This window comes from Varroa destructor, unplaced genomic scaffold, assembly GCF_002443255.2.
Source record: "Varroa destructor unplaced genomic scaffold, Vdes_3.0 BEIS01000004.1, whole genome shotgun sequence".
In the NCBI taxonomy this organism is placed as follows: Eukaryota; Metazoa; Arthropoda; class Arachnida; order Mesostigmata; family Varroidae; genus Varroa; species Varroa destructor.
In genome coordinates, this window is record NW_019211457.1 from 20,552,279 (window position 1) to 20,579,180 (window position 26,902).

A 26,902-nucleotide genomic window follows, 5' to 3' on the forward strand; every position below is an offset into this window, starting at 1 on the left:
TATATATATATATACACTTCTTTCCTCTCGTTGGTACTACCGTTGCTTGAGCTGAGTGTAAATTGGCCTTACTTCAGGCGTCTGTTGTGTTGCTATTAGATGCTTCTCTTTCCTTTAGGTCTAGGACGAATCTACCACGAACAACCAAATAGCTAGATTGGTTTCTATTTCTTTTTATACAAATCTTCTCATTACAATCAACAGTCTGGCCGCAGCGCCTATCACACTTCCGGCAGCCCCACCTATCTGCCTCAGGGGTTGCGTGAGAGAGCTTCCCCCTCTCGCTCTATCCGAGCTCACTGCCAGCTCGTCCAGGCAAAACAGCTTGCAGCGGCTTTCTACAGACTTCTGGCTGTCAAACGCCTCGCTGCTTGCAGCCGGCGCAGTACAGCCAGTGCCGCAGCGTGAAACGAAGAGAAGTCGGTTGCCGCAAAGGAGCGAGCAAACGGTTCTCTGCCACGACGAAGCTGCCGACTCGACAGCAGTTTTCCGTAGACGTCTGTCAGTCTGTGAAGCCAGTCTCACAAACGTGTAAAACCTACGGCACCTTCGTCGTGGCGTAGGGTCAGTCTTTTGTCGGGAAGCGCGGAAAGAAATAGGAGACATCACCACCATCAGCAGAACCGCAGCTTACGGAAACCAGGACGACGAGGGTAGGTACCTGCATGTCTCCCCTGGAATGGCAACACCGGTCACATTCTTTATAAATATATTATGATTCCACAACGTTTTGCTAGGTCCGTATATGTGGGTGACGTGATATGTAAATGCGGGTAAAATAACGAAATGCGGAATTACCTTTTTGACTTTATTTCATATGGACAATCGAGATGAGATAACGAAAAGACAACGACTGCTACTGCGCACAATGGCTTCTTAATACTAGATGTTACCGCTAGAAATTAAACAACAATCTGTACACTACAATTGTTAAACAATATTGTTTCTAGATGGAAGGGTAATTGATATAACATTAAATAGTTTTATTTGACTTTGCATATATGTACGTATCACTTGCTTGTCGTCCGCATGATCGACAGCTGGCATGTGGAATGTGTTCCCCTGAAGCTTTATGAGCCAGTTAGTAGTGCTAACCAATGCGAGACCCTCTGAATTAAGGAATATCCGTATTTTGTCCGTTGTTAATGTCCGTATTGTCTAAAAGGAAAGTTCTTCTAATTAAACTTGTTGCTTAAAAGCAGGCTCAACTACTTTCAATGTACATGTACGTGCCTATACACTTCGATTCATAATTTTATTTTATGGATCCATTGTACTTCGCCAAAAGCTCGCATTTGCTATAAATCAGAGTAAGAGCCATCTGTAAACTTGTTCAAAGCTCTAAATCAACAGAAGGCTTTCTATTTTCCTTTGTATTCTAAAAAATGAAAAGCTTTAATATTCCTAGCATCTTGAGTCCCATAGAAAAGTTTAGTTCAAACTAGCACAAAATACGTTATAAATGATTTCCAGTCGAAGCCAGTGGCCGATGTGGTTACTTTTCAGCACATTCCCTTTTCCATTATTTAGTTCTAAGCCGCAGGCGATATTGTTACAGAGCTAAGGTTATTCAGTAGTGGGCACTTTTATTGCAAGCTTCAGGGTACTCCTACCAGTAAGTGTGGCAAGACGCGTGTAACTTCCCGAGGAACACTTAGCGCCTACAAGCCACAAATAGGACAGACAACCAAATCCAAAAACAAATCCTCGACAGAATCCAGGCGTCCAGACATGCGGTAAAAGGCGTCGCTATGATTCTTACCCTCAAAAGAAACCTCGATTTCAAGGTCTGTAAACACTAAGTCAGCCCCCCGTTGAGAATTATAAGCCATTGGTTGGTACGATGCGCATTCGTTTGAAGATACCCCTTAGCACATTAAAATGGTGTTATTTATAAGGAAATATTCGACAAACTTTTACTACATGAAGTTCAGTATCATATTTTTGCGTCATCATAAAGCCTTACATGGTCACATCAATCCAATCGACCTAACTGGAGCTTCCGCCACCTATCAATTGTATTCATTAAAATCATTCTATAATATTTAAACTATAATATTTATAGCGGCTTTGATGCCCTGTATCATAAATAGTACTGATGATAATACTCATAATTATCATTGCTCATCAAGATATCATGTTTTATTGTACTGTATTGTACTCATCTAAATAGGCTCATGCTAAGGATTATGATCCAGCATCGATAAAAGCCCTACCGAGCGCACGGAAAAATGCGTGTAGTTACATCTAACAGTCGTTTGCTGCTAGTACAACGACGACACCACGCACATCTCTTTCTGTTGTTGCCTACATTGTTTATGGTTTGTAATTTCCCGTTCTATTGGGACTGGGTTACACGAGCGCCTTGCAACGATTCTATCGACAAGCTAGCGTGTGGCTCGTATCGACGGATATCGGTTATAGGCCGTGGTGCCGCTATTACATGTGTTGTTCGTGCTTTGTTTTCGTTGTGAGTAGCGCGGAAAAGACGATGGCTAACTTCTCACCTTTTTTCGAAATCAAAAATCTCCCGACCTCGGTCTTTAAAAACGATCGGCCTACATGACTTTTTCATAAATATGGTGGATTAATTTGTTTGGAGAATAAACCAAATAATACCACTTACAAAAAGTTAAAATGCATGGTGCATATTTTATTCAGGTAACTTAAGAATTAGGTAATTTAGAAATTAGTTAGTTAAGATCAATTAACAACCATCGGCATACGGAATAACGTAATCAATGTTCCATCTAAATTTATTGTCGTCTTTTTGTCTAAAGTAAGCAAAAGAAAAAGTCGCTTTGAGAAACTGGAAGGCCATAACTTCAAATCGTTTTTTTTTGTTACAACTGATTTTGAGCTTTGTTTATTTAGGACTCTCAATATTGGATCGACTCAAAGAAACTTTAGGTATACTCTTCCTGGGCTTGTATCTAAGCTTCGTGTGTCTAATAGTATACACAATAAACAAATAGTAAATTGTCAAAAAGTCATTTAATACATAATGAAAGATGGTCACAAAACACGAACAATTCTCAAATCGCATAATCATATTAACACTCTGACCGCTTTGAAATCTTTAATCAAGTATAGATATCATGTAGATAAGGTCTGTTGTCAGAACTTTTAATAAAATACTGGCAAGTCTCATGTTATGAAAAATATGACTTCATTGACAACCTTTTGTCAACGCAGCTAGCTTCATACTTGTAGCAAATTTTTTATAGTTTTTGATAAAAGTGACGCAGACGTTGCCACTTAGCCGTTATTAGCAGCAATGGCTCTAGAGATCCCCTATGATCAACATCACTATAGGGGTAAATGAAAATACCCATTAGTTTTATTCTAAACTCTTACACAGAGTACCCTTCATTAGAAACAGTAAGGCAGAGACCTACTGATGCTTTCGTGCCGACTCACTTTTGGGAAGGTGTCTACGCAATGAAGCCCTCTTCTTGGTTCGAGTTCCCGATGGTCGATTGCCGTCGTAACCTGATATTGTGAGGAAGACACACGATGGTGCCGGCCGATGAAGTGGCTCCTCAGTCCGCTCTTTGCACTTCAGACGTACTCATATTGAGTGTTAAAAGAATTAGTTAAGATACTGTGGAGACTTGTAGATACTACATAAAACCTTTTTCCTTACTTTCCCTGAGGAATTCCTTTCACAATTATCGTACGCAAGGAGCGGTTATTCATAATTTTATTGGGCGATTAAGTCATTTTTTTTTTGAGGCGCTGTTGATAAATTAGATATAGAATACATTTGAGCATTACAAATCACACAAACTTGAGGACCAACTTGGGAAACGGCCACGAGTTGCGAGGCCGATTTGGGTGCTAGAAAATAAAGGAAACGAATTTAATCTCGAGAAAAATATGACTTTCAAAATCACCTGAGTCAACGTTAGAATTAGGTTTTGTTCGTTTCATATCGGAATTACCATTACGTTACATTAAATTACATTTTCCTCCAAGATCGACTCACAGAACCAACGTTCAGGACAATTAAGAAAAAAATTTATAGTTACATCGACTATAACTACAGTCTCTGAGATACCAACCAGTGCGTTTACTTTTGAACGACTATGGTTATTCTTATTGGATTTGTACGGCCATGTTCATCAAATTATAAGCTGTCGCTTTCACCAAGTGGAGCTATTATATATGATTAAAATATGCCCAAAGAGTTTTAGTGCCTTTCCTCCAAGAGTTCGACCATAACAAAACACTTCTATGTAAAAAATGACTATTTCACTGTTATTTGAATCGGCTTATTCGGGTTATCCTAACAGCCCAACCCTCAGGAACAGTTAAGGAATGAGGAGCGCGGAAAGTGTATTAGGATCGATTGGCCGCTATCCGACACCATAATCGTCATTAGGTCCATTCCTTGCCACAGTTCTACCTCATTACGTCGTGGGCTCCACCAGAGATTAGCCAAGCATGCGAACGCTTTAACAGAACTCTTCCTGTCTACCTAAAAAATAGTCCGGATAGATATTTTGTCTATAGAACAAGTTTTTCTCTACGGCTAACTTCATTGTTGTGCTAAAAAATCATATTTTATTTATGCACGTTCAAGTCAAGAATTTGAGAAGTATTGTTCTTTACTTAAAATTTTTTAGAAATACTATGTTAAAGAAGGAGGACAAAATTCTTTGCCACTTCGGCTTACCCATTATGTTCTTGTGTATCTTCTATCCTCTTTCATTCTAGTGTTTTTCTCACGAAATTTACTAAAAAAAAAAAACAGTAATGTTCTGGACTTACAAACAAACGTGCTCGAGGTAGAGTTGCTTCTAAGAGAAGTCCTCTGTTGATGAATGTGATTAGTATCGTGTGTAGTTGACCGCTGCTTCGGTCCTTCACATGTGACTTTATTATAAATAAATGGAGAAGCAGGAAAAGCAACGTATTAGGTGCGTCTGTTTTGCACCAGCGGCGCATAGTACCGATTGTTGAATGTTGGAGCTATGCATCTTTGTGTGTGGTTAGGCGTCTGAATGGGTGGACTCGCTTTGCGTCTATTACTATACGTATGCGAGTGGGGGCAGCACGCACGTGTACGCCAGTAGTCGACGCTGTTACTAGTTTGCCTTTATATTCGTTGGCTTTTGCTGCTACTGTGGCTGTCGAATTATCCGGGTCGTATTTATTCAGCGTAGGGGCGCGGTATGTGAAACTGTGAGTTGTGAGCCACGGGGGTAAGTGGGGAGGACAGAGGCAGCCAAGAGGTGGCTTCAGTTCGAGTTTCAGTTGCTGGGACTAAGGTTGGCCTTCTTTTGTCTTTGCCTGAGGCTATCTGCTCGCCCTCGTCTCCGAGCACTGCATGTCTCTTTATATATATATATATATATATATATATATATATATATATATATATATATATATAACTGAACGAATGTCTGTATGCGTAAGTGTGTGAGAGTATGGTTTGTCATAGGTATTGTGGTCGTTGAGAGAGCGAAGAGAAGAAAATGTTGAGAAGCCCGACGGTTGGGCGCCTTTACTAGCCTGTCATGGCTTCCCAAGTTTTTCTCCTAGCCTGTTTGTCTCCTTTGCTGCGGTTGCGTTAATCAGATAACAACAAACGCCTGTACACAGACCGCTGGTCACCCAACACATCAGCAGCATGCTCACAGTGCCTGCTGCTTCACGCCACAGCCCGGCTTCTCATTGTCACTTTGTGTTTCCACGGTAGAGGACACGGATCAGCAGACCCTTTCCTGCGTAAAACAACAGCGCCAGTAATAGTAGTCATCACAGGCAGGGCAAGCAAAAGGAATAGAGTAGTTAATGTACTTTTTCATAGAAATAGCGAAGATGGCAAGAGGCCGCGTCGCAACGTCTCCTCAAACTCTGGCAGTAGCCCTTTGCGCTAAAAGGTTATGTTTGGGTGAACTCACAAAAATGGTAAGGCTAGTGTTGGTAAAACAGATCTAACCAAGGTCAGCCTCCTGGGGTTGTCGAACGAACGCAGTTGACCAGTTATTTGATTAAAGTGTCGTCGTATGCTTTCCTCTCCGAGTTCTTTAAAAACTATGGCATATAGTAAAATCAGCACGGGAAACAATTAGTTCGAATTCTGCCACCTAGTATTATTCTATGCATGAATATATCCTGAATGTCGTGTAAAAATTGTTTGCTATTAAAAAAGCTGCCAGTGCTCAATCGAGGTCATAGATGGGTAAACAAAAAATGTATGTGTCTGCGGCGTATAGAGTATCCGCGATCAAGATTATTTTTAATAATGTTTATTCATAGGGATAAGATGAGGAATATGTAATTACTATTGCCTTCGTTGTGTTATAACATCAGGTATTATTTGTACAAATGAACATAGACACACACCAATTATTTGCCTGTCCAAAATAGCAAGCCTGATGTATTTACATAGTCAGCCGCCCATATACTACATTGGCTTTTGACTTAGTTGCGTATTACCAATCAGAACTGGGTGCAGTACAAGTTTTCGCATCTTATTTTAGGAAAACGACTCTTGTCTCGGTATCCACGTGTATTTTTGTTTACAAGTTTAACTCAAGATGCAGCTCATGAAGTCAGCACTGAACAATTGCGAGGAGAGGTGAACTTGTCGTTGCTTTTCACACGACAAAGTTATCCGCAAATAGTCAAACTCACACGTACGCACAATCGCACACACAGACAGACACGGCGACGTAGCTAATGGGTCGAACGTATTTGAATCGAGTTAGAAGTTAGTAGAAAATGCTGCGTAAAAGAGAGAAACACGGTAAACGACGTAAGCGAGTTAACGTCAATCCTAATAGGGGTAAACATTCCGGTTGCGTTGTGAAGCTTGTAGAGGGAAGGCTTTTAGAAGCCCTACCATTAACCACAGTCGAACAAGGCCGCTGGGCCTAACGGGCTTAAACACTAAAGCCCGAGGCTACGATCGCAGGGGATACGGAAATACCCCGAAATCTATTGGACCCACTATAGGTATCGTCCCTCTTTCTATAGCTATTGGCAATGCAGCACATGTCGATGTGCGGCCAGTGTTAGGCTTCGTTTCCGCTAGGTACTAATTACACACCCACACCCGCACAGACAAACAGATGATCAGACGATGAGTCAGTACGAGCAGGCGTAGAAGAAAGCAACATGGCAACATCATCACATAGCGCTGTCACGATATCTAGTAACAACGCAATTCTAACGAATAAAAGCTCACCATCCCGAAATATCATGCAGCCGGTCTCGATCCAAAAGGAAGCTAGCTAAATAGGACTCTGAGGAGCGTACGTTGTCTTCAACAAACCGTTTTTTAATTGTGATTGTATGTTAATCTGCTCTACCATCGTGCAAAGGTTACTGCAGGCCAGATTTAAGTGACTCAACGCTCGGAAAATGTACATCTGTCACTGTAAAAATCGTATTGTACTTCACGGCTACTGTAGGAAAGGGCGGAATCTAATGTTTTGAGTAAAGAAGTCCTTGTCACCATACGCGATTGGAACTGAACTCTGAACGTCGATTGATTTATTATGTCTGTGTCTCCTATATATATAGAACTCGGAACTGAACCATGTTTTTTTAACTGCCGAGAACTGTTTCACCATAATTACCTTAAGTAAAGAAGTGCTTTCAACGAGTTCAAGAACTATCTGCTGTTGAAAAAATAATGAAATTGAAGTATTCACGATCAGCTAGAAAAATGGTTCAATACATATCTGAATGGTGGATTGTTTCGGGTAAAGACGATCTTTGTCTGTTTTTTCCTGTATTAGTCTATGTGCACAATCCTTACGTACGCGGATAATACCTTCTGCATACGTCCTTCAACGAAACTGTGTACCGGGGTGACGAGGATAAAATATGACTATAAACAACCAAGTATACAGTTTCATAGAATAGTGTGCTGAATTATGAATACATAATTCAAGATACTGTTTTATCGATTGTACCTATAGCACTGGGTTTTGTGTGTATAAGTTACCACGCAAGCAGATTTCAACCATCATCCTTTTTATGGTGTCGAATGCATCATTTGTCCAACTAATTCAATTCAGTATCGATGAAAACAACTCTTTTTGTGGAATATTCTGTAAGCACAAAAAAAGAAGCCATTCCGTATTTTAGTTATCTTAATATTTTGAAATTATTGGGTGTATGTACTTAACAAAATAATAATTAGATCATTACAAAATAATTGGGTAAACAAAACTACCAAAACAATGATTTACTCAAGTATTAATCTTTGCGCTTTTTATTTATTTTAGTTCGTTCAATACGTACAAAATTTAATACATATAACGGAACAATGTTGTCGTTAATAATGAGACAAATCGAAAAATGGCTTTTTTTTTGGACTCCTTGCTCTTAGAATACTGCGGAAATGTCAACAAAATTCAGTAAAACACATAAATGCAATGCGCAAGGCGTGCATGAAAAAAGAAATTGCCCGTCATTTGCGTTGCACGTTGCGAGATCTATAAGTGCTTATCGAATATCTTGCAGCCGCCTCCGTAATTATTCGCCCTCAGCCCCTGAGGCCAATCAAGTGCCGCTAGTCCACCACATTCTGCAACCGTGGAATATCTAAACCCCTGACGCCCGTCCTTCCAAAGTGAGCGTCATAGTAATGAAAAGCACTTGACAGAACAAGGAGTTCTTGTCTTGCTTCCCATCATAGCCTCCACGTATCCTACTGGTTCTCCTTTCGCCTTGTGCAGCTCAACTACTATAAGGTGACTCCACTATACCCACGGTCCAAGGTGGAGGAATTGGTTGTCCTTAAACAGCCTCAGGACATTGGTAGGGAAGTCAGTAAAACTGTACAGGCCGAAGCTGACCTCACGGGTTGCCGAAAGTGAAGTGCCCAACAGGCAGAAGTAGAGGACTGGCCTAGCTCTTTAATTAGTAGCGGTTGGCTAGCAGCTGCATCAGGACGTCGCAAGGACCGAATGTCTTTATCCATCGGCGTCCAAAAAGTAACGAACCTCGTGGGCTCGTTGGACTTTGAGAGGCATGCCTACGAGCTACCGACCAACCAGAATTGTCGTCAAACAACCTGTTTGAGAGTAAACGACAAAGGTGAAAATCAGGAAGCCGCAAAGAAGAGGCTGACACCACTAGTACTCCGATATTTTGACGTTTCTGAGCTTTGATCCCGCAATTATATTTGTCAGTAAAGTTGACACTAATAATTCTATTAAAGCATTTTAATAAAATAGCTTGATACCCATTTACCAGAGAGATTTGAACTCCGTCTGTTGTGTGTTGCGCACACTAGTTACCCTTGCTAGATCGTCTATATGCAGCTATTAATGAAAATAAATATATAACTGTGGGTGTTAAAGCTGTATTCAACGCTTCCATATAGCTAACCATTTCTTTATAGTCAGGTGTCTTTTTAGACACGTAGTCGAGTCATATCATGTTCGCGGGGAAGGTCGCTTGAAGATCTTCGGGTTACGGCTCGTACGGATCAATTGTGCATAGAATGTATATACACAGAGAACGTAAAACCCACTTATGCAGTCCGGGCTTATACTGCAATACGACGCACTATCGTGTAAGTTACAAACGTGAATCAAGAGCACAGATTGTATCTGTGTGTATATGGTGTATCTTCGCGATTCAGCCTTGTCATAAGAGAATTCTACAGATCGAGCAGAAGAGACAAGACACCGGAGTTGAAGTATCTAAGGGAACGCCTTTTTTTTAAACGACGATGCGACTCCGTTAAGGAAAAGACCAAGAAACCCACAAGCTCATCAGCGTTAAATCCTCTGACTTTCTTGATGCCACGGCCATCTCAACCCAACCCGCATAACACGACCTTCCACGAAAAGGAGCATAGCTTAGAGTTATCTTGTTAGAATGGATATTAAGAGTGAAGTAGTAGGCGCAAAATTAAAATACAAACACGTTCATTTAGGTCCTGTTTTATCTACCACTTGCATATTTTTCAAGCTATAGTACCCGCCTAGAGAAGTATATAAACAACATACACAATGTAGTGTTGCCACCCTTAATTTAAGTGTAGTTTTTTTTTGCTCACACATGCTTTCCGCTTGCTAATTTGAAAATTCGGGTCCATTTGAATATGAAATGACACAAGAGACCAGATTAGGCAGGCGCAGGACAAGGGAGGTTAATGAAGTCAAACACACTTTGGGCAAGCAGAGGTCCTCTGAGAGAAAATGTAGAAGCGCGAAAAGATATAGACAATAGGCACACTAAGGCCCATCATATTCTCAACTCTATAGCTTCCTAGCCAACCATCGACATATACCCTTGTGGACTTTGACGACAGTTTTTACAGTTATTCAACCTAAAAATCACTTGTCGCAATCTACGATCGTCTTTACAAGTCAACAGCCGAATCAAAGTTTACACAAGAACAACTTAGAACTAAAACATCCAGGTAATCATTTCATCGATAATTTAAAATTGTAGAACATCAAAGTTTGTATACTTCCGATAATCTCCATTAAACGACGTATTCTGGTATCGCCACCGTAAATCGAACAGAAACAAGCATTTGAACTTTTATAATACAGATGTCAAAAATTTATTTATGCCTTTTTGTTAGGGTATAGCTAAATAAATATTTATTAATAAATGAAGAATTGGTTTTTCTTATCGTTACTGCTAACGTTTACAAGCTATATGTAAGGCTATGATATCGAATGCAAGACTGATTCAATAACTTTCAGAAATGTCTAGGTATACTTTGACCCAAAAAAAATAACAGTAAATAATTTCGCCACTCTATGAAACGGGTAGCGCATTAATTATAACCAAGTAATGTGTGACGGAAACCGCTTTCGCCAGAAATGTGTGGTAGGATAATATACGGAAATAAGTAGTAGTAACAGCAGAGACTGCATTAGATATTTTTCGTAAAAAAACTAAAGTGTAGCAACTGCTTTTATTTCAGCTTGTCATAAAAAGGTCTTTTGATAAACACCTTTAACATTTCTGCAGCAACAGAAGTGTATAAGCCAAAAGACGGCAAGTATGGTCAAATAGGTCTAAAAGTAATTTAGTTCTTTTTGAACAACTCCATTTATTATCTATTTACTGTATCTCTTTGTGACCTTTTTCTACAGCTAGCTAACTAGACAAATGTATTCGCTTTTCTCCTTCAAATTGGCGTAGGGAGAAATCTGGATAAATCTATGTGAATTTTTTACCGAAATAAGAACGCGAGTTCTTGTCACCCTCAACGATTTTGCGTAGATGTCTGTTGTCGTGAGCGCATGTTGCTTCGAACGTCGACAGACAACGAGAAGTCGTGTTCACTTAGGCTGGAAGGCACCGAGGTTTCCAATTTTTGATAAAATTCCGCAAACACAATATGTCTGACCATAACCAAAGTTTGGTGGCCTCTCTTCTCTGAAAACTAAGAAGCCTTTGGCCGAACGGAATGATGCACAACGTCCAAGAACCAAATTCTATCTTTGAACCTAGCAAGCCACCAGTGACCAGTCTTCCAACTTATATGGACACACTTAACTTACTGAAATATCCTGCATTGTTAGATACCCATTAATCCGGCAAGAGACTAAATGAAGTAAGTACTAGAATGAAGAATTTAAATTGTCTGATAAAATAAATAAATAAACTTAAATTCGTGAGTTCAGTTAAGGGAGCTTTCGAACAATATCTCCGAGACACTCCACCTACTATTCAACCAACAGATGTCACCTCAAAAAGAGAAAATTCGGTCTGAAGATTTGTGGGTATATGCTACAACCAAACCACTTCGACGTACCATAATACTCACACAAAAAACACTTCAAGGATTTACGGATTATATAGTGCTCGAGTTGCGGTATATATAGTATTCTATAAGAGTATGGTGGGACACCGACATTGTTTCGTTTATTGCTTGGCCCATCCTTTATCGCACTTCATGACCACATCATGACAATCAAACCTCGAATCTGACATAATATGATGTTGCTGTCCCGAATATGCTGCTGTTCTTTTGCTTGCAATTCTTTGAAAAAATAACGTTTCAGCGCAGCACTGAGGTTTAGAAGTCTCGAACGCCGACCATATGAATGGTGGCGCCAGACGGTGGCAACAGATTGCGTTTTATAGACATCACTCAAATGGGGCCCACAACGTGAAGGGAGAACTGGAAAGCAAAAAGAGGGACGAACTTCTCTAAGAAACATTCAGTCGAGAAGGACATTGCAGTGGACCAAAGCGGCGACTATACTTCTGCAATGGGAACTCGCATATGTAAACAAGTCCCATAGAGTAGCCAGATTCGATAAGAAATACAGTTGTAAAAATAGGTATGCTTCGAATATCGATGTCGTCCTAACGAGTGCTATGACTGACATAGTACTACACCACTGGAAAATGTGCACCATAAGTATTTTTTAATATTCTTTCTATATGTATCCGAACAATGAAAGGCTTTCAATAACAAGAAATAAACGTGCCTATTCGACAGCGTATTTTCTGTAAAAGTCGACACAGATAATCCGCTCAACAGAGGTGACTTCATTGCACATTTTTATCAGAATTAAACGTCAAATATTCTATCACTGACCTGATGACGTTGCTGTGAGATATTTCAATTAATGGAACATCATACGATAGTTTGAAAAATCTGTTGGCCTTAGTCCTTGCTTGGCGTATATCTAATACTTCATTGACAAAGCTGACTAAGGTCATGTAAAAGAATTTTGAGCTTACTAGGATTGCCGTCATTTTGATACACACAAAATGTGTGAACGTCGTCAATAAGCTTGCTGTAGGTAAAAACCTTCTAAAGTGGGCGGTCAAAACGCAATAAGACGCTTAAAGGTCTTGAGCCGTTCTCTAGTGCCGAGTGGTTATAGGGTGAATTAGGAATTACCTTTGCCAAGACCCCGTGCGGTTAAATGGTTGAGACGTACTTACACATGTTCATTTGAACAGTTGTGAGTGGAATAGCCTACAAGTATATAGATGGGTAACAGTTATTCAGTCTAGATCGTTTTAGACGTTAATGAAAATACTGAGTAATGATGCTAACTATTTTAGTTAGTACTTATTTAGCTCGTAAAACGTAACTGGAAACCCATACTGAATGTCAACCCAAAAAAGAACAGGTCAAGTTTGCTTATACAAGTGATACTTCTAAACGTCGGGTCTTTCGAACAGCCGGTCTTTTTAAGCTGTATAGGATACCGGAGTGCTGTGTTGTTGTTTCTGTGTAATTAAAAGCTTCTCTAGTCTCCACCCATAGCTTTTTCGCTCGTTTGATGGCGGTCCGGGCAATTCAGCTATTCTCTAAACAACTCGTGACCTCGGTACACAAGTCCCCTTTTCCGACGTCTCCCGCTTTCGGCGAACATCAAGATCGAGTTGCTCCATTCCTTTTAGGATGTTAGCTAAGACAGTGCGAAGAGTGGAGCAATAGGGCTGACATCGTCTGACTCCGCCGGTGTTGATCTGAGACTGGGTTAAGGGTAAGCGAGGACGATCAGTTCGCTTTACCAGTCAGCAGCCGTTCTCCAACAACAGTTTCGAATCCTCATGGGTGTCCCATTTTCCACTCAGGCCTGTTTTGGTTCGGGAAGCCGACCTAGGTATCTGGGTAGCGAGATCCGACGCGAACCACTCTGAGCCGTTCTCTAATACCCAGGCTTCGTAACGGGACTGAGACAGGGGTCAAGGCGTGAAACTTCGTCTAAACAGTTATGAGGTGGCTGCGAAACAAAAGAGGTAGAGTAAGCAGCATCGCGTGACCTCCACTCAAAGCACGTTGCATGCACGTTGGTGGGTGGACAGGTATGCATATGTGTGCAGAGCGGGCCTAGAGCAAAAGAGGTTACGTATCAAATGGCAAAGAATATCCTTCCCTATCTCCATCACCATTGGCCACCATTGGACGTTTGGACAGAGACGCGCTCGGATTCGCTGTTTGGACGCCGTCGCAGGTTAGCTAAGCGACCTTACTCATGAATAAATCACCAGTGTATCACGCGTATATACAGCAAATACAGACAACAAAATAATCCTATTTAAGTTGATGATGCATTTTAAGTTGAATATCCCTCAAATACTTGCTGCGTCCATGAATGCCAAAGAAAAAGGAATCGCTATTTTAATGCAATTTTGTACACCATGTGGCTACTTAGTGCCAATAAAAGGGCTTCCTATCCAGAAAGCATTAATTGTCTTAGCGATCGCTAAATGTCGTTCAAATAAATTGTAACGAAATAGGTAAACCTATCCCTTTTACAGTGGTCCTATAATTAGACACAAGGACAGTAGAGCAGCAATAACAAGGTTAAAACTGCCTGTTCTTTTGTCACACCCACATTTTTTTTAGTCCACCTTATTTTTAGTTAATTTGCTAAGATGCCCGGTAATGATTTCCATGTGGAAGCGACGATAAATTAAGCACTTAAGCAAAAAAATGAGCGGTGGCCACGATAATTCAGTTTTGAAAAATGGATATATATAATTTCTTGCCAATTTTGTTATAGAGTCTGTTTATTGCATACACATATGTATGTGATATCTGTTGTATGGCGGGGTTTAATCCAGCAACTTTTAGCCTCTTCTGTCCTTTGTATCAAAATCTCGAAATGTACCTAAGCGTACGTTCCACTAAAGAGGAACATCAAAAGAACATCAGAGACGCAGAGGATGAGCCCGAATCATCCATGGGCATTTCTGCCTCAGTTTTGCTATTCTCGCCGCTGAGAAAGCGAATACGTTAAGCGGCTACAGCTGCACTAAGCTTCCTGTACGGTCGGTGGCGATCGAAGTCTTCGATTTTCCCTGGGGGTGCGCTATGGCTTGTTGTGCGTAGTTTCGAGGTTATCGGTGGAATAAATTAATATCCAGCTCTTGGCACTCTCCTATTGAGTATTCTTCGTAATTTCGATAGACTCTCATTTCCAACTTTCCTCATAGCTTGAGCTTTCTTTCTTACACCCATATGGGCCTTTTCGTATGCTTTTACTTTAGTTATCAAGTTGAGGGTATACTATATAGAAAGAACACGAAAGCACACAAACATTCACTGATACTCTCCTCTGCCAGGGCTGACTCAAACAATCGAATAAAGTGCTTCGTACAATGGTTTGAATCTCCTTCTATTTTCTCATAATTTTTTTTTTCTGAGACAGGTGCATTCAATTTCCGATATAGATTATTTAAGGAAAAAAGTAAATTAACGTTAGGTCTAGTATAAAAAGAACTTAACTCCGCATGATCAGCCATTCCAGAGTAATTTATATAGTCGATATTGTAAAATTTACTTTATATACGGTAATATATTTTTGATAGGTCCGTTGAGACGACATCAAAAAAGAAACGGTATTCACATTAACATACTATCAATTTAGACTCTCTTAGGTATTTACGACATAGTTTACAAATTTCTCTAGACGAAACAAACGCACATACTCTGAGATAAAAACGAAAGGAACCACACCGACTAACGTATAGCACAGAGACGATTGGACAAAGGGAGTCCTGCCTTTATTTTTAAATGTAGAGGATCAGATCTGGGTAGAGCGTCCGTCAACGATTTCGACTTGAAATGTTTGCTAGATTCCCCTCCACATTGTGTGACATAAACAAGATTAATCCATTGTATCGCAGAAAATAAGGTTTAGCCTGATAACAGATACACGAGCCTGCTACCAGAGAAAGTACTAGATATAGTCACCGTTTGGAACGCTAAATACTCCCTAACCGTAAATGAAAAACACTGAAGCCAGGTAGACCTTAAAGCTGCAATAGAAGGCACCAAACGCCTACGAGAAATAAGTCCATTAATTTATTAACAAATCAATACTGGTGCTGCAATATCTACTAGATTATTATAGAGTCGTGATCTTACCACATTACGAGCATGAATAACCGATTTGCCTCGGTGAGCGGAAAGGTATCTTTCATTAAAACAGGGATCCTTCATTCCGCGATGCGGCAAAGGCCAAAACTCGAAATTAGCGTTCACCTTTTTTCATTCAGAAAGAAATTATGGACATTTTTCTATTGAGCCTTTTTTGCTCGTAACGTCATGTTTCAAACTTCCGGCCAGACTTAATACCATAGTAAATGGAAGCCTATCTTACCCAGGCTTAGTTTATGTCAGCAGCGGCAAATGTAGTTCGGTTAAATTAATTAATCAAGAACTCCCAGAACTGATTAGGGAGTCATAAGGTCAATGACACAAATATAAACTGTTCCAACGAGTGAACCTTGCCTTCAGTTTTCTGAAAATTGTTTATTGTTATTGTATTTAGTCCTCGCGGGTTGATAAGCCAGTCGCACTGTCCTAACCGAATACTTTGCAAATCGTTTTCGCACTTGATAGTGATTTACTTCTAGCAAAAATACCTGAATTGTATTGCTAAATAAGCTGTATTATGAATAAATATGTACATAATCAACCCAAATACTTCAATCGGGCTCAAATCATTACTTTAAACTATAGCAATTAGTCCACACATAAAGATAATACTGTAAATCTGATCAAAGAAACGCGTCAGCGTTCGGCCGTGGTTAATGGCTGACTATAGCTGACTATATGCTTAGTAACGTTGGTCCGGAATAGGGCGTAATTCGTGGAGCTCACAACTGATAGATTGTCGGGCGCCCAACGACCCCGTTGGCTTGTTCCTTCCGATAGTGGCAGAGGCGTTTGCATCGGCATCAACGTTTGCAACAGCGCGCAACAAGAGACATTCATTAACCCTTCCCGTCTCATCGTCGCGCTAGTCTCGTCCTAATTTTCTCATTTTCCCTTCCATCCTTCCACACGTCGCATGCACGCCATCCTTGGGCCCATCGGCACAGCCCACCCTCGACGTAATCCCCCTTCATAACGGAAAGGCCCTTTCTCCGTTGAATTACACACACGTATATATACTCATCGACACGGAGACATACTTTGCGAGTCAGTAGCGTGCCGACAAAATGTTTTTTTATGAGGCACATGCCACACAAACCTATATTCAGGAGGATATCACTAGCTAATTTTAATATACACTCTTTGCCAGAGCACAGAAGCTTTTCAACTGTGGTTATTTATCTCAAAAAAAACGTAGTGCATAATAATAGAAAAGCATTTATCTTCTTTTTTTCTTCAGTTACGGTGTATTCGTTTCGTAGACGTTTCTCCGCATTAAAACGAATTTATTTGCTGAATGACTGTATTGATGATTATAGCGATGAACACAATAATATTGTAATCTTTTTAAGTGCTGATATTAGCAGTTAAGTTCAGTATAAATACACGTGCGGTTTGTTAATATCCCAAGTAAACCGGCTGCATTCTTGAAGAATTTGGCACCGTTTGCAAGTCTTTTATGGAATCCGAATTAACATCGTTCCGTTGCCCTATTTGCGTACATTACACCTATGTTGTCCTGTTTGGACATCCACTGGTCACGTCTACACAAGGCAATAAACAAGCAAGAATATTTCTTTGTAGCCTACATATAAATACATGTGCCAATCAGCTGTAACTAAGTTTACGTCCTACTACACAGTCACTTTGAATAGGACACTGTCTGCTACCTGCCACGCAGACACCCCCTCACACTGACCTTTTTTCATTCTGATCGTTCGTCTGCTGAGTGGAATTACAAAAAAGGGGAATATGAACAAATTAATTACCTCAATAAATATCGCGCTAATTGCATCACATTCCTTTGTTATCCTGCCGTGTGTGGGAGAGATATTCAATGGCGAGACAACTGCAAGGAGGGTAACGGAACGGATGAGGGGAGATGTTGGATGTTCCCACCTTTTCCTTCGCACTCGCTTCCGTCCTTACTACACACATTGTTGTGGTTGGTGTCTCCATACTCATTCCCAATGTTACCTTGTCTGTTTTTCTGCCTATAATACAGAATGAATGCTATTCCGATTGCTGCCATAGAGGGTCTCCAATGCTAATCTGCGAGCTGAGAGAATATCTCTTAACGCTCCTTCTTATGGGCCGTGGTCGAAACGACAAATTACCTAAAATTAAATTCGAGATACCCATCCGATAATCTAGCCTGATGTTCTAACATATAGAAAAGTTACAATGAGGACGTTTAGCTACGCAATTTTCGAACATAGTTATTCGGATGATGGAAAAACTACCGCCGTTATACGCAATTATATATCGAGTAAGCTAATATAAGAAAATAGGCCAGTTTCCCGAATCGATTGAGGAAGCTTGAAAAGATTTTTTGTTGAGATTATTATAATTATGGTAACAATTACTATTATAGCTTTGATTTCGAAAGGCGTTTTAGTGCGTGAATTTATTCCGGGCTAAAAATACGTTGTTTTCCCTAGCTTTTAGAGGGCTTTCTACGAGTTTTCTACCCGTGGGTATTTTTATGGAATATTCGAATAAACCACTAAGCCTTATAGGCACGGCATCTAAAATCTTTTTTGCAAAAAGATGAACTTCCAATACTACTATTATAATATAACAATTGGATGACAACAGTTGCAAGAGCGTTCATACGAAACATCTTTCGCCTAAAGGTACTGTGATTGGAGTAACCGGAATCAGCCTTATCGCTAAATTTGTAGAAACAACGTGGAAAGATATTTATATAATATATTTATCAAATGCCATTACTTCGTTATCCGGTCGTCTACGATACAGATAGTTCACGCTAGCAATGGCATATCCATTGGTACCCATTACGCCATGCCCAAAGTGACATTTCTGCAACATAGCCAAAAAGTGAATATTGTGGAGCCTTTGGAAGAAAATGTGCTAAAAAGAACTCCTTAAGGCAACTTTCCTCACATGCTCCGTCCTACGCCTCTTGGCCCTTCCCGTTGAAGCGGCGAACTGTGAGCAACTGAGGGTTGTGGCCTGCTCTCCCTCTGCTGCCGCGGTGTAATGGACTGTGAAGCAGAATTAAAGCCTCGTTAGCAAGGTACACTCTCCATACACGGATAGGCTCTCAGTGACAGACAAATATTCGTGTTTGCACTTACTTCGTACCCAAATAATCTGGTCGGGAACACTTAAACAACACATTGCAGCACATGGGAACAAGCGTGGAATCACTAAATACCGCATGCTATGGCTAATGTATAATGACATCGATATCGACAGATATAGACGCAACATCGTTCATGCTTTTACGTAGCCCAGTGTTCTCACTTTGAGTTGTGCCCATTTACATAGATAATCTATACTTGCGATATAACTGCGTCAATTTTGTAGTGCCAAAAAAAGTCGACACTTTTTCACTGTTTTGTTCAAAGTATACGTTGCTAAAGTTTATGACTACAGAAGTTCCATGTAAAAAAGGCGAGAGCAAAGTTTCACACTGCAGAAATCGTCCGCACATCGAAATAAGTGGCGGTATTTTCGCATTAAGGTGTCTTGCTGATGTGGACTAAGTCTAGCCTACCGTAACCGTTAACTACACGAATCCACACGGAGACATAACGATGGTCAGTTGAAGTAACCCTCTTTTTCCTTTTTAGGTGCTCTAAGAATTGAACTACCAGCTTCGCTTTTCTTCAAATCCAACCCCAAAGGACCCCCACTAAATAATGAAATGCACAGACGTGATAAGCTTGGAACTAAAAAATAAAGAGTTTGCTGACTATCAGGCCGTAAGAGCCGGCACATCTGGGCTTCTCCCAGCCAGTTAATAGACAAAAATTTAGAGCTGCATAAAGGTGCCAAATAAGGCCAACTTTTTGGGTATCCAGGGAGTAGTACCCGATTAGACCAAAATATAAAAACTGTCTTCATACCATCTCAACCAAACTAACGCAACTTCCAGCTGCAGCCTTGTGGACATCCAGGACCTTTAACTCAGCCGCAGGCAAAGCTGTTAGCTGAACAGATTTTCTTGCTCTTTTTATTCGTCAAACCACTTCAAAGCAGTTTATGAACGGGTTACGAATTCAATTATTTATACAGACCAGCGCAGGGAGAGCTTTGCACATTCCTTGAACTAATAACATATGGAAGTAGATCTATTGGAAAAACGGTCTTTACGTCTTTCTTCACGTTTACCGGATACCATGAACCTTATCACGAGCATTATGTGAATAAGCGTTCTCAATTGCGCTTTCCATATGGACCCGCAAAACTTTTTTTGCCACTTCTAATCATCCTCCTGCTCAAAGCGAATCGGACCGAGTAATATTAAAACAGTCAGAGACCTGAATGCGCTGTAAATCCATCCTTCTAACTTCGAACAAGTTAGAAAATTGAAATTCTTGAACAGCTTAAATGCCCAATTTGATTATGACCATCCCAACAAAGAAAATTACGGGTATCTCGGGCAAACTCTCGCAGTTCGCTTAAATGCCGCATAAATGTGAAGGTAATGTTATGGTACACCTGTGGCTGCACGATTCTAATCTACAGTGTTCGTTTTTAAATCGTTAGTGCAAGATTGCACAGTTCGATATAGGGAAGAGCGAATACTGCGCTACCAACAAAATGAACTGCGTCATGAAATACTATATCTTTTGCAATACTAATTACAGCCATATTCTAACGCTTGCCAATGTCTCGTAAGGAGGTGGTACCGCTCCGTCACCTTCGTCTAACCTTTGAATGGTAACTCGAGTGATAGCTGTGACAACAAAAGTGGTAGTTTTGACTAGGCGGCACGGGAACAGCCTGGACGACCTTTTTTTGTTCAGCTAACTCGTCCTATATATATATATATATATAGACGTGTGCGTTTGTTGGGAAGCATAGGTATACCTGGTTTGTAGTAGAGTCCGTTCACCTTTCTCCCCTTCATCAGCTTGACAGCAGCCAACTCGATTTTCATTAAGCTCGGCTATAATGGTGGCAGCAGCGGTCTCACACACATTCGTACCCCTCATTTTCACCCCCCAATTATCAGATTATATTACGACGACAACGGGTCGGCAGCAGCAATGGTTGCTGCGGCGACGCTTTCTTTTCACATGCACACACATACAGCAGCTGACCCGCTCATTCTTCTTCTTGTGGCTCTATTGGCTGTGCATTACCTTAAAGGCACAGGCCACCGAAAAATCCCGAGCCTCTGTTCTGTTCCGCACACCCATCATTAGAACAACACTGCTCGTTGCTGCAGTTAGCACTTCCGCTTTTGCCGCTGCACAGTCTTAATATCACCATCAACATTACCATCAGGGGTTGACGATGAAACTCATCGAACAGTCCGGTACAGCACGTCAGCAGCAGTAACAGCGGGCATGGACACGAAGAGCACAAGTTACGTTTCTGCTGAGTTTTCCCGCCTTTTTTTTTATCATTCGCAGCTTCGATAAAAGAGGAATTTTCGTTGTTGACTTCATTTGCTTTTACTCCGTGGTAATAAAAAAAATTCGATACGAAGTGGCTGATACACGTTTACTCGTGATTTAGCTATTAAAGGATGTTTGAACGAGTCCAAGTCTCTTCATCGTTTTCATATAGATGCTAGATATATGGATACGCGCGTACATGTCCAGCCTAACTTTCCGTGACAGAGGAACGTTTTCCAAAAGTAAAGAAGTGTTCGAGCATCACCATATAACCATACTACATATTAATGTATTGAAGCAATGTAGCCTACAGTATAATTGTTAAAGCCGAAGTTGCAGTACTGAAGGGTTGGGAGATTTATTCGAAAGCAAGTAGAACGCCCTAGGGACATTACCTCTATAAGCATTGACATTTCTTATCCTTGAAAACGCGGAAAGCGAATATTATCCTCAAATCCATATTCAAATCGTGCAGGCCGGCCGGTTTTCTCTCTAAAATTAGCACCGTGACTCACCTGAATTATTGCAAATACAGTGGACATTACGATCATGAAAAAATGCAGTAATATTTGACGGAATAAAAGCCCACTTACTTTTATATTACTTCGATACTTCGCGGACAATATTGTGGCGGTAAAGGATTGTTATGCGCTCTCATTTTTAGAAAATTTTTGCCATTGTGGGTATGAATGAAATACCTCTCTTTTCTTTATAAAAATCGCATACTGCCGCCAAAGGTATATTAATGTCGAGTACTAAGTGAATTTAAATGATCTCGCCATTAATTAAATTGAACATTTTTAAAATTTGCAAAGTAGTTGTGAGCTCAAACTGTGAGCCAAGAGGGTTGGCGACTGAAACGAAGTCCCCTTGCTGTGTTAACGCAGTGGAAGGGCACAACGAGTGCTCATATAATCTGACCCCATTTACGGCGAGGAAAGCCACTCGAGTCATTTTTTATAAGTTCGTAGCCTTCTTGCTTTTGAGATGAATTGCATCTGTGGCCATTATTCAATGGCAACTCTAGTTATGGGAAAAGATCATAGAATGTATTAGAATATAAGCTAATTAAAGAAAACCTTTATCTCATTAATTCGATGATAGCATCCTATAAAGAGTTTTGCTATGGATCCAAATGTCTTCTTAAATATGCTAAAGATTATAAATTATGTACTTAAAAAAAAATAAAGTATACTACGGATTGCTTCGTCGATCCGAAACGTTGCCTTCAGCTTAAACCGAACACTTTTCTAAGGACGACGTACGCACATCTCATAATGGAAGTAGTTTTAAAAGCGTATAATTTTAGTATAGTTTGCTTGCACAATATGCGCGTAGTAATGGTTAGATCCTGTTGTACTAATAAGATGTACTTTTTTTTTTTATTTGAATGTGATGCGTGTACAGCATCGCGCTTTAGCAGCACTTTTTACAGCGTTATCAATATCCTACTAACCTACAAACAAAAACCTAAATTATTCTCAATTTGATCCGCAAGTTTCTTTTGTAATTTTGTTATGAGAGGGTAAACTTACAGTATACGTAGAGGATGGCTCCCGCAACACAGCAGCAAAATAGGGCGGTGGCGACTACACCCATGGCGATGATGATTCCAGTGCGCCGCTCGCCCGCCAGGCAGCCTGCGAGGGGCTTTTCGGATGGACCCCCCGGAGACAGAGGATCCAATTCAGGTGGATGTGCTACCAGGTGGGCTTCAACCGAATATCCACCAGCCTGGTACATGGCACCTCCGCCGCTGCCTTGATTGCGTCTCATCATCATCATGATGGCTTTGAGTGAAGCTTGGTGGAAGAGATAGCGAGTCTACTTTCCTTATTCGCCCGTGCCCACAATATGCGCGTAGTAATGGTTAGATCCTGTTGCACTAATAAGATGTACAAAGGGCCGATTTGTCTTATTTAAAAGATGGGTTTGTTGTCCGATTGGTTGGGCCAAGTTCTTGACGTTCTTGATCGTGGTGCTAGCACAAGATTTCAAACAATACCGATGACTGGCTAAGATTATACATCTAACAACAACTCAACAACACCAGCACAGCGAGTAAATACATTCGGCGATTAGCGGCTTGTGTCTTGAGAAGATATCGCGTCGAAGCTGGAGATGCGCAGTTGATCGAGATCTCGTTAGCTCTAACCAGCCAGCTGGATCGAGGATCGGACGCGGAACAGACAATTATATCATGCAGGATTTCGATATCAGTAATCCTACTTTAGTGTTGTCCTAAATTGCTTAATATTGAAGTTACTGCGGAACTGAAGCGACGACAGAACGCAACGATCGAAATTGCACGAAGGAGAAATTATATCTTGCCCTCCGAGATGGTAGGCTTAAAACTGACAGCAATTATGGCTGTCGCTGACGTTTCACTTATATACGATGCTAAGTTGTCAACTAAGTGCCTTGTTTCGTACGGACAGAAATATCTTTACGTGATAAATAACGACCAGCTTAATGTTATATTATTATCTTATTCTTTTTGATAACAATGTGGAGCTTCCAAGAGGGGCTGATTGATATGACCTTTCTAATGTATCCAGAGGCATTTGTTTCTATAATATACCTCGGGCGTTACCTTTTCGACTCCACGATAGGAAGTCGATGTCAAAAATGGAAACTGATGTGTTCTAACTTTGACTGCCTATTAGATAGTTGGGGAAGTGGACTGTATTATGCATCCTCGCTCTGCCATGGGGGTTGGCTATTCGAGACCGTTACAGCTTAGTGCTTTACTGTGGTTAGGAGTTTCTAAGTACTCGAAATGAAGCTCCTTCGATCTCCGGGGGAAGAGATTTCAACCAGCTTTCGTGAGTGTATATAGGATAAAGAAAGTAAGCGACTCTGTGTCGCCGGGAACTAGTGGTAAAGTTTCGCAACCTTTACGTTTCCTGGTTTCTATCAATTCAGACTCCGTCTTCTCGTATCTATCCAAGCAAATGTCTAGTACTAAAAGCCGAGTGAAATTATATTACGATAATCCCACAAACGAAATGTCCATCTGTCGTCGCATGGAAGACTGTAGAACGAAGATAGCGATTGATAGTAAACCGGTACTTTTGTACTATTAGCCTCACACTTTTTGCAGGCACTCTTTATCATTAAACTTCATTTCGAACTCCTCCCTTTTGTTACTTGGTAATGACAGGAGTAGCAGTAACAATAGTAGTATTCGTATTAGCAGTTGCAGAACTTGCAGTTACAGTAGAGATAATATATAAAATATTCACGCACTGATATGTACTCAAAGCACACATGTGATATGTCGTTGTCGATTACTCTGTTGCTAGCGTTGTACTGTCCTGTTGTCTTGCCATTGCATTACGCGCAATGATTAGGCAATTGCCTGATCATGTGACGTCACACATGTCGTTGCCGTCGTGGTCTGACGTCGCGCTGGCTGACTGACTGACCAACCAACACACCCAGCAGCACGTTAACTAAAAACCTAAAGGATAGATAGGCTGTCCGGCCTTGTCAATATGGCAAGGTTAATACAGCCTATCGGTACGTATAGCCTGTATAAATGCACCTTTGACAGCACTCACTCACTCCACGACTTCCCACACACGTGTGACGATTCCGCGCTCGTCTGTGTCTTCACTCCGCGAGTGCCTCCTAGGGGGCGCTGCAGGTGCTTGCTCAAGGTAGGCGGGGCGTCCCCTTTTGTGCGTCGAGTTTGCCTGCCCGTTTCCCACTTCTGTCCCACGCCCCTTGGTAAGTCGACGTATTGCCGCGCAGGGTGGCGCTGTTCTTGCCGTTTTTTACCTCGCCACCCTCTCTCGACGTTGCGCCCTCCTCCGCACCCACCAGAAGTCCCGCTTCCGTTTCTGCTTGCATCTTTCTTTCTTTTTTTCCCCTATAAGGACCTGCTTGTTTCGTTTTTATCGTCGGTCACACGTTTAGGTTCTTCTCTTCGCTTGCTTTTTTTTTGCCTCGTTTTGCGTATCCTCTCGTCCCGTCCATGCCACGCGTTAAGCTGCACCACCGTACCACAGCAACGTATGTATGCACAAGGTGTCCCGTGGTCGTTGCTGTCGATCAGCCAACCACTGTTAAGCCGATGCATGCCCACGCACAGCACTAACGGGGTGAGCGTGTAGAGTGGCATCACGTACCAGAATCGTATTGTCTTTTTCTTTTTACTTTTATTCGTAGTGCTGCCAGCACTGCTGGCGCCGGTGATGGTTGTCCCTAAGCTTGGCCTTTCAATTGGTTGGCCATCATCTGGCATGAGCTGTCACCGCCTCCTTAAGAGAGACAGCAAGAGAGAGAGCGACAGAAACAGTAAGAGCAAGGCAAAAAAACAGCAAGCGGATTTGGCGAGATAAGACTCCGAGCGAAGAAGGGGTATAGAAGGAAAAGAACAATGATACAGGCACGCTAGGACAACCGCAAAAGCAGGTTGCTGCAAGCAGGCGCAAAATAGGGCATCTTGAGGGATCAGAAGCAAGGTCATTCCCCCACACATAGATCACGGTCATGTATAAAAGGGTTCCCTACAGCAGTAACCGACATCTTTTGGTTAGCCTTGCTGAAGTGCTTCTCGTGTGTAGTGGCCTGTCAACGAGATCCAACGCTTGCCACGATGGAGAATCATCGTCGGCGCTCTCACATGCATGCTCCCCATTATGGGCCCCGCTGTGCATCGCCTTACGACGCTTCGGTCATACTTTGTGGTTGGTTATGGCCTCTTGATAGCTTCGAAGTGGCGAATGGAAATGCGGGAGGTGATAACAGGAATGAAAGAAAACATTGTCTGTGTATAGCTTGACGGCATGTGCCTGGCAGAAAATCGATGTTACGAGGACATCATACCTCTATGTCAGTTGCTTTTCAGTAGCTCCTCGAATCCTCTTTTCTTTCGAGATGTAGTCGAGTTTGTAGCTGCGGATTTCTACTCGTAGTGGCTCCTTACTTAAGCAAGTTTCGAGGGCACAAAAGAGCTGCAATTAAGTTTCAGTCTCAGAGGCGCCTTCAGCGTTTCCAATATCATTGATATTTGGTATTGTTGAAACTAATAGAAAAAACACCATATATCATCGATGAGAAATTATTCTTTTATGTACTATAGTTAACACCTAAAGGATAATTAAAATTTTACATTGCCACATTTAAATCATGTTTCAAACAATACTGTTTTAAACTTTTTGCTCCGTACTAAGCAACAAAGAAATATGTTGCATCAACGATAGGTATATACAATATCATTATCGTCTGTTACCTAATGCTAAACGGTTTGGTCAATTATTTATAATAATAATAAAAAAAAAAAAAGATTACTCTAGAGACAGATTAGAATTGGTGTAAGTTTGAGTGAAAGGATTATTTTGTTGTAATTTTTGTTTTAATCTACAATATCGGATTGTGTGTCTTCATTTTTTTCGTAAGCAGAGTTATTACGACCAGTCCGTTGAGTAACACTATTTTTCTTGTTATTAGAGAAATCATATCATCTTGAGCATTTTAATTTCGTTGAGTATCATCAAAATGGCACTGCGTTTAGTGAAACGTTAAAGCGGTCTAGGTTTCGATATTTTTTATGAAAATGGGGCCAAGAAACAAATGTGTCAACACGTTTATGAACACGCATAGCATAGCTGGACTATGCTTGGACGCACACGATGATGTCGGTTGTCACGCGAGGCCGTTTATTACGTTTTCA

General features: G+C 41.0%; 1 protein-coding gene and 1 long non-coding RNA gene across 6 annotated transcripts in view; both read right to left on the reverse strand.

Annotated features, from left to right (window-relative positions):
* Nucleotides 1-7,133, reverse strand: part of LOC147755946 (uncharacterized) — a 10,199-nt gene extending 3,066 nt beyond the window's left edge. For 2 of the 3 annotated variants that reach the window (XR_015326628.1, XR_015326626.1), the window contains exon 1: nt 3,421-7,133. This is a non-coding gene — a long non-coding RNA (uncharacterized LOC147755946). The remainder of the gene's footprint in view (nt 1-3,420) is intronic. The other variant, XR_015326627.1, reaches the window with a different exon arrangement.
* LOC111250514 (agrin-like) overlaps nt 1-24,809 on the reverse strand; it is a 232,384-nt gene extending 207,575 nt beyond the window's left edge. For 2 of the 3 annotated variants that reach the window (XM_086988847.1, XM_086988846.1), the window contains exon 1: nt 22,758-24,808. In XM_086988847.1, the coding sequence (XP_086844973.1) occupies nt 22,758-23,007 (250 nt within the window). In that variant the 5' untranslated portion in view covers nt 23,008-24,808. Of the gene's footprint in view, nt 1-22,757 lie in introns of all 3 variants that reach the window. The other variant, XM_086988853.1, reaches the window with a different exon arrangement.
* Nucleotides 24,810-26,902: the final 2,093 nt, after the last annotated feature.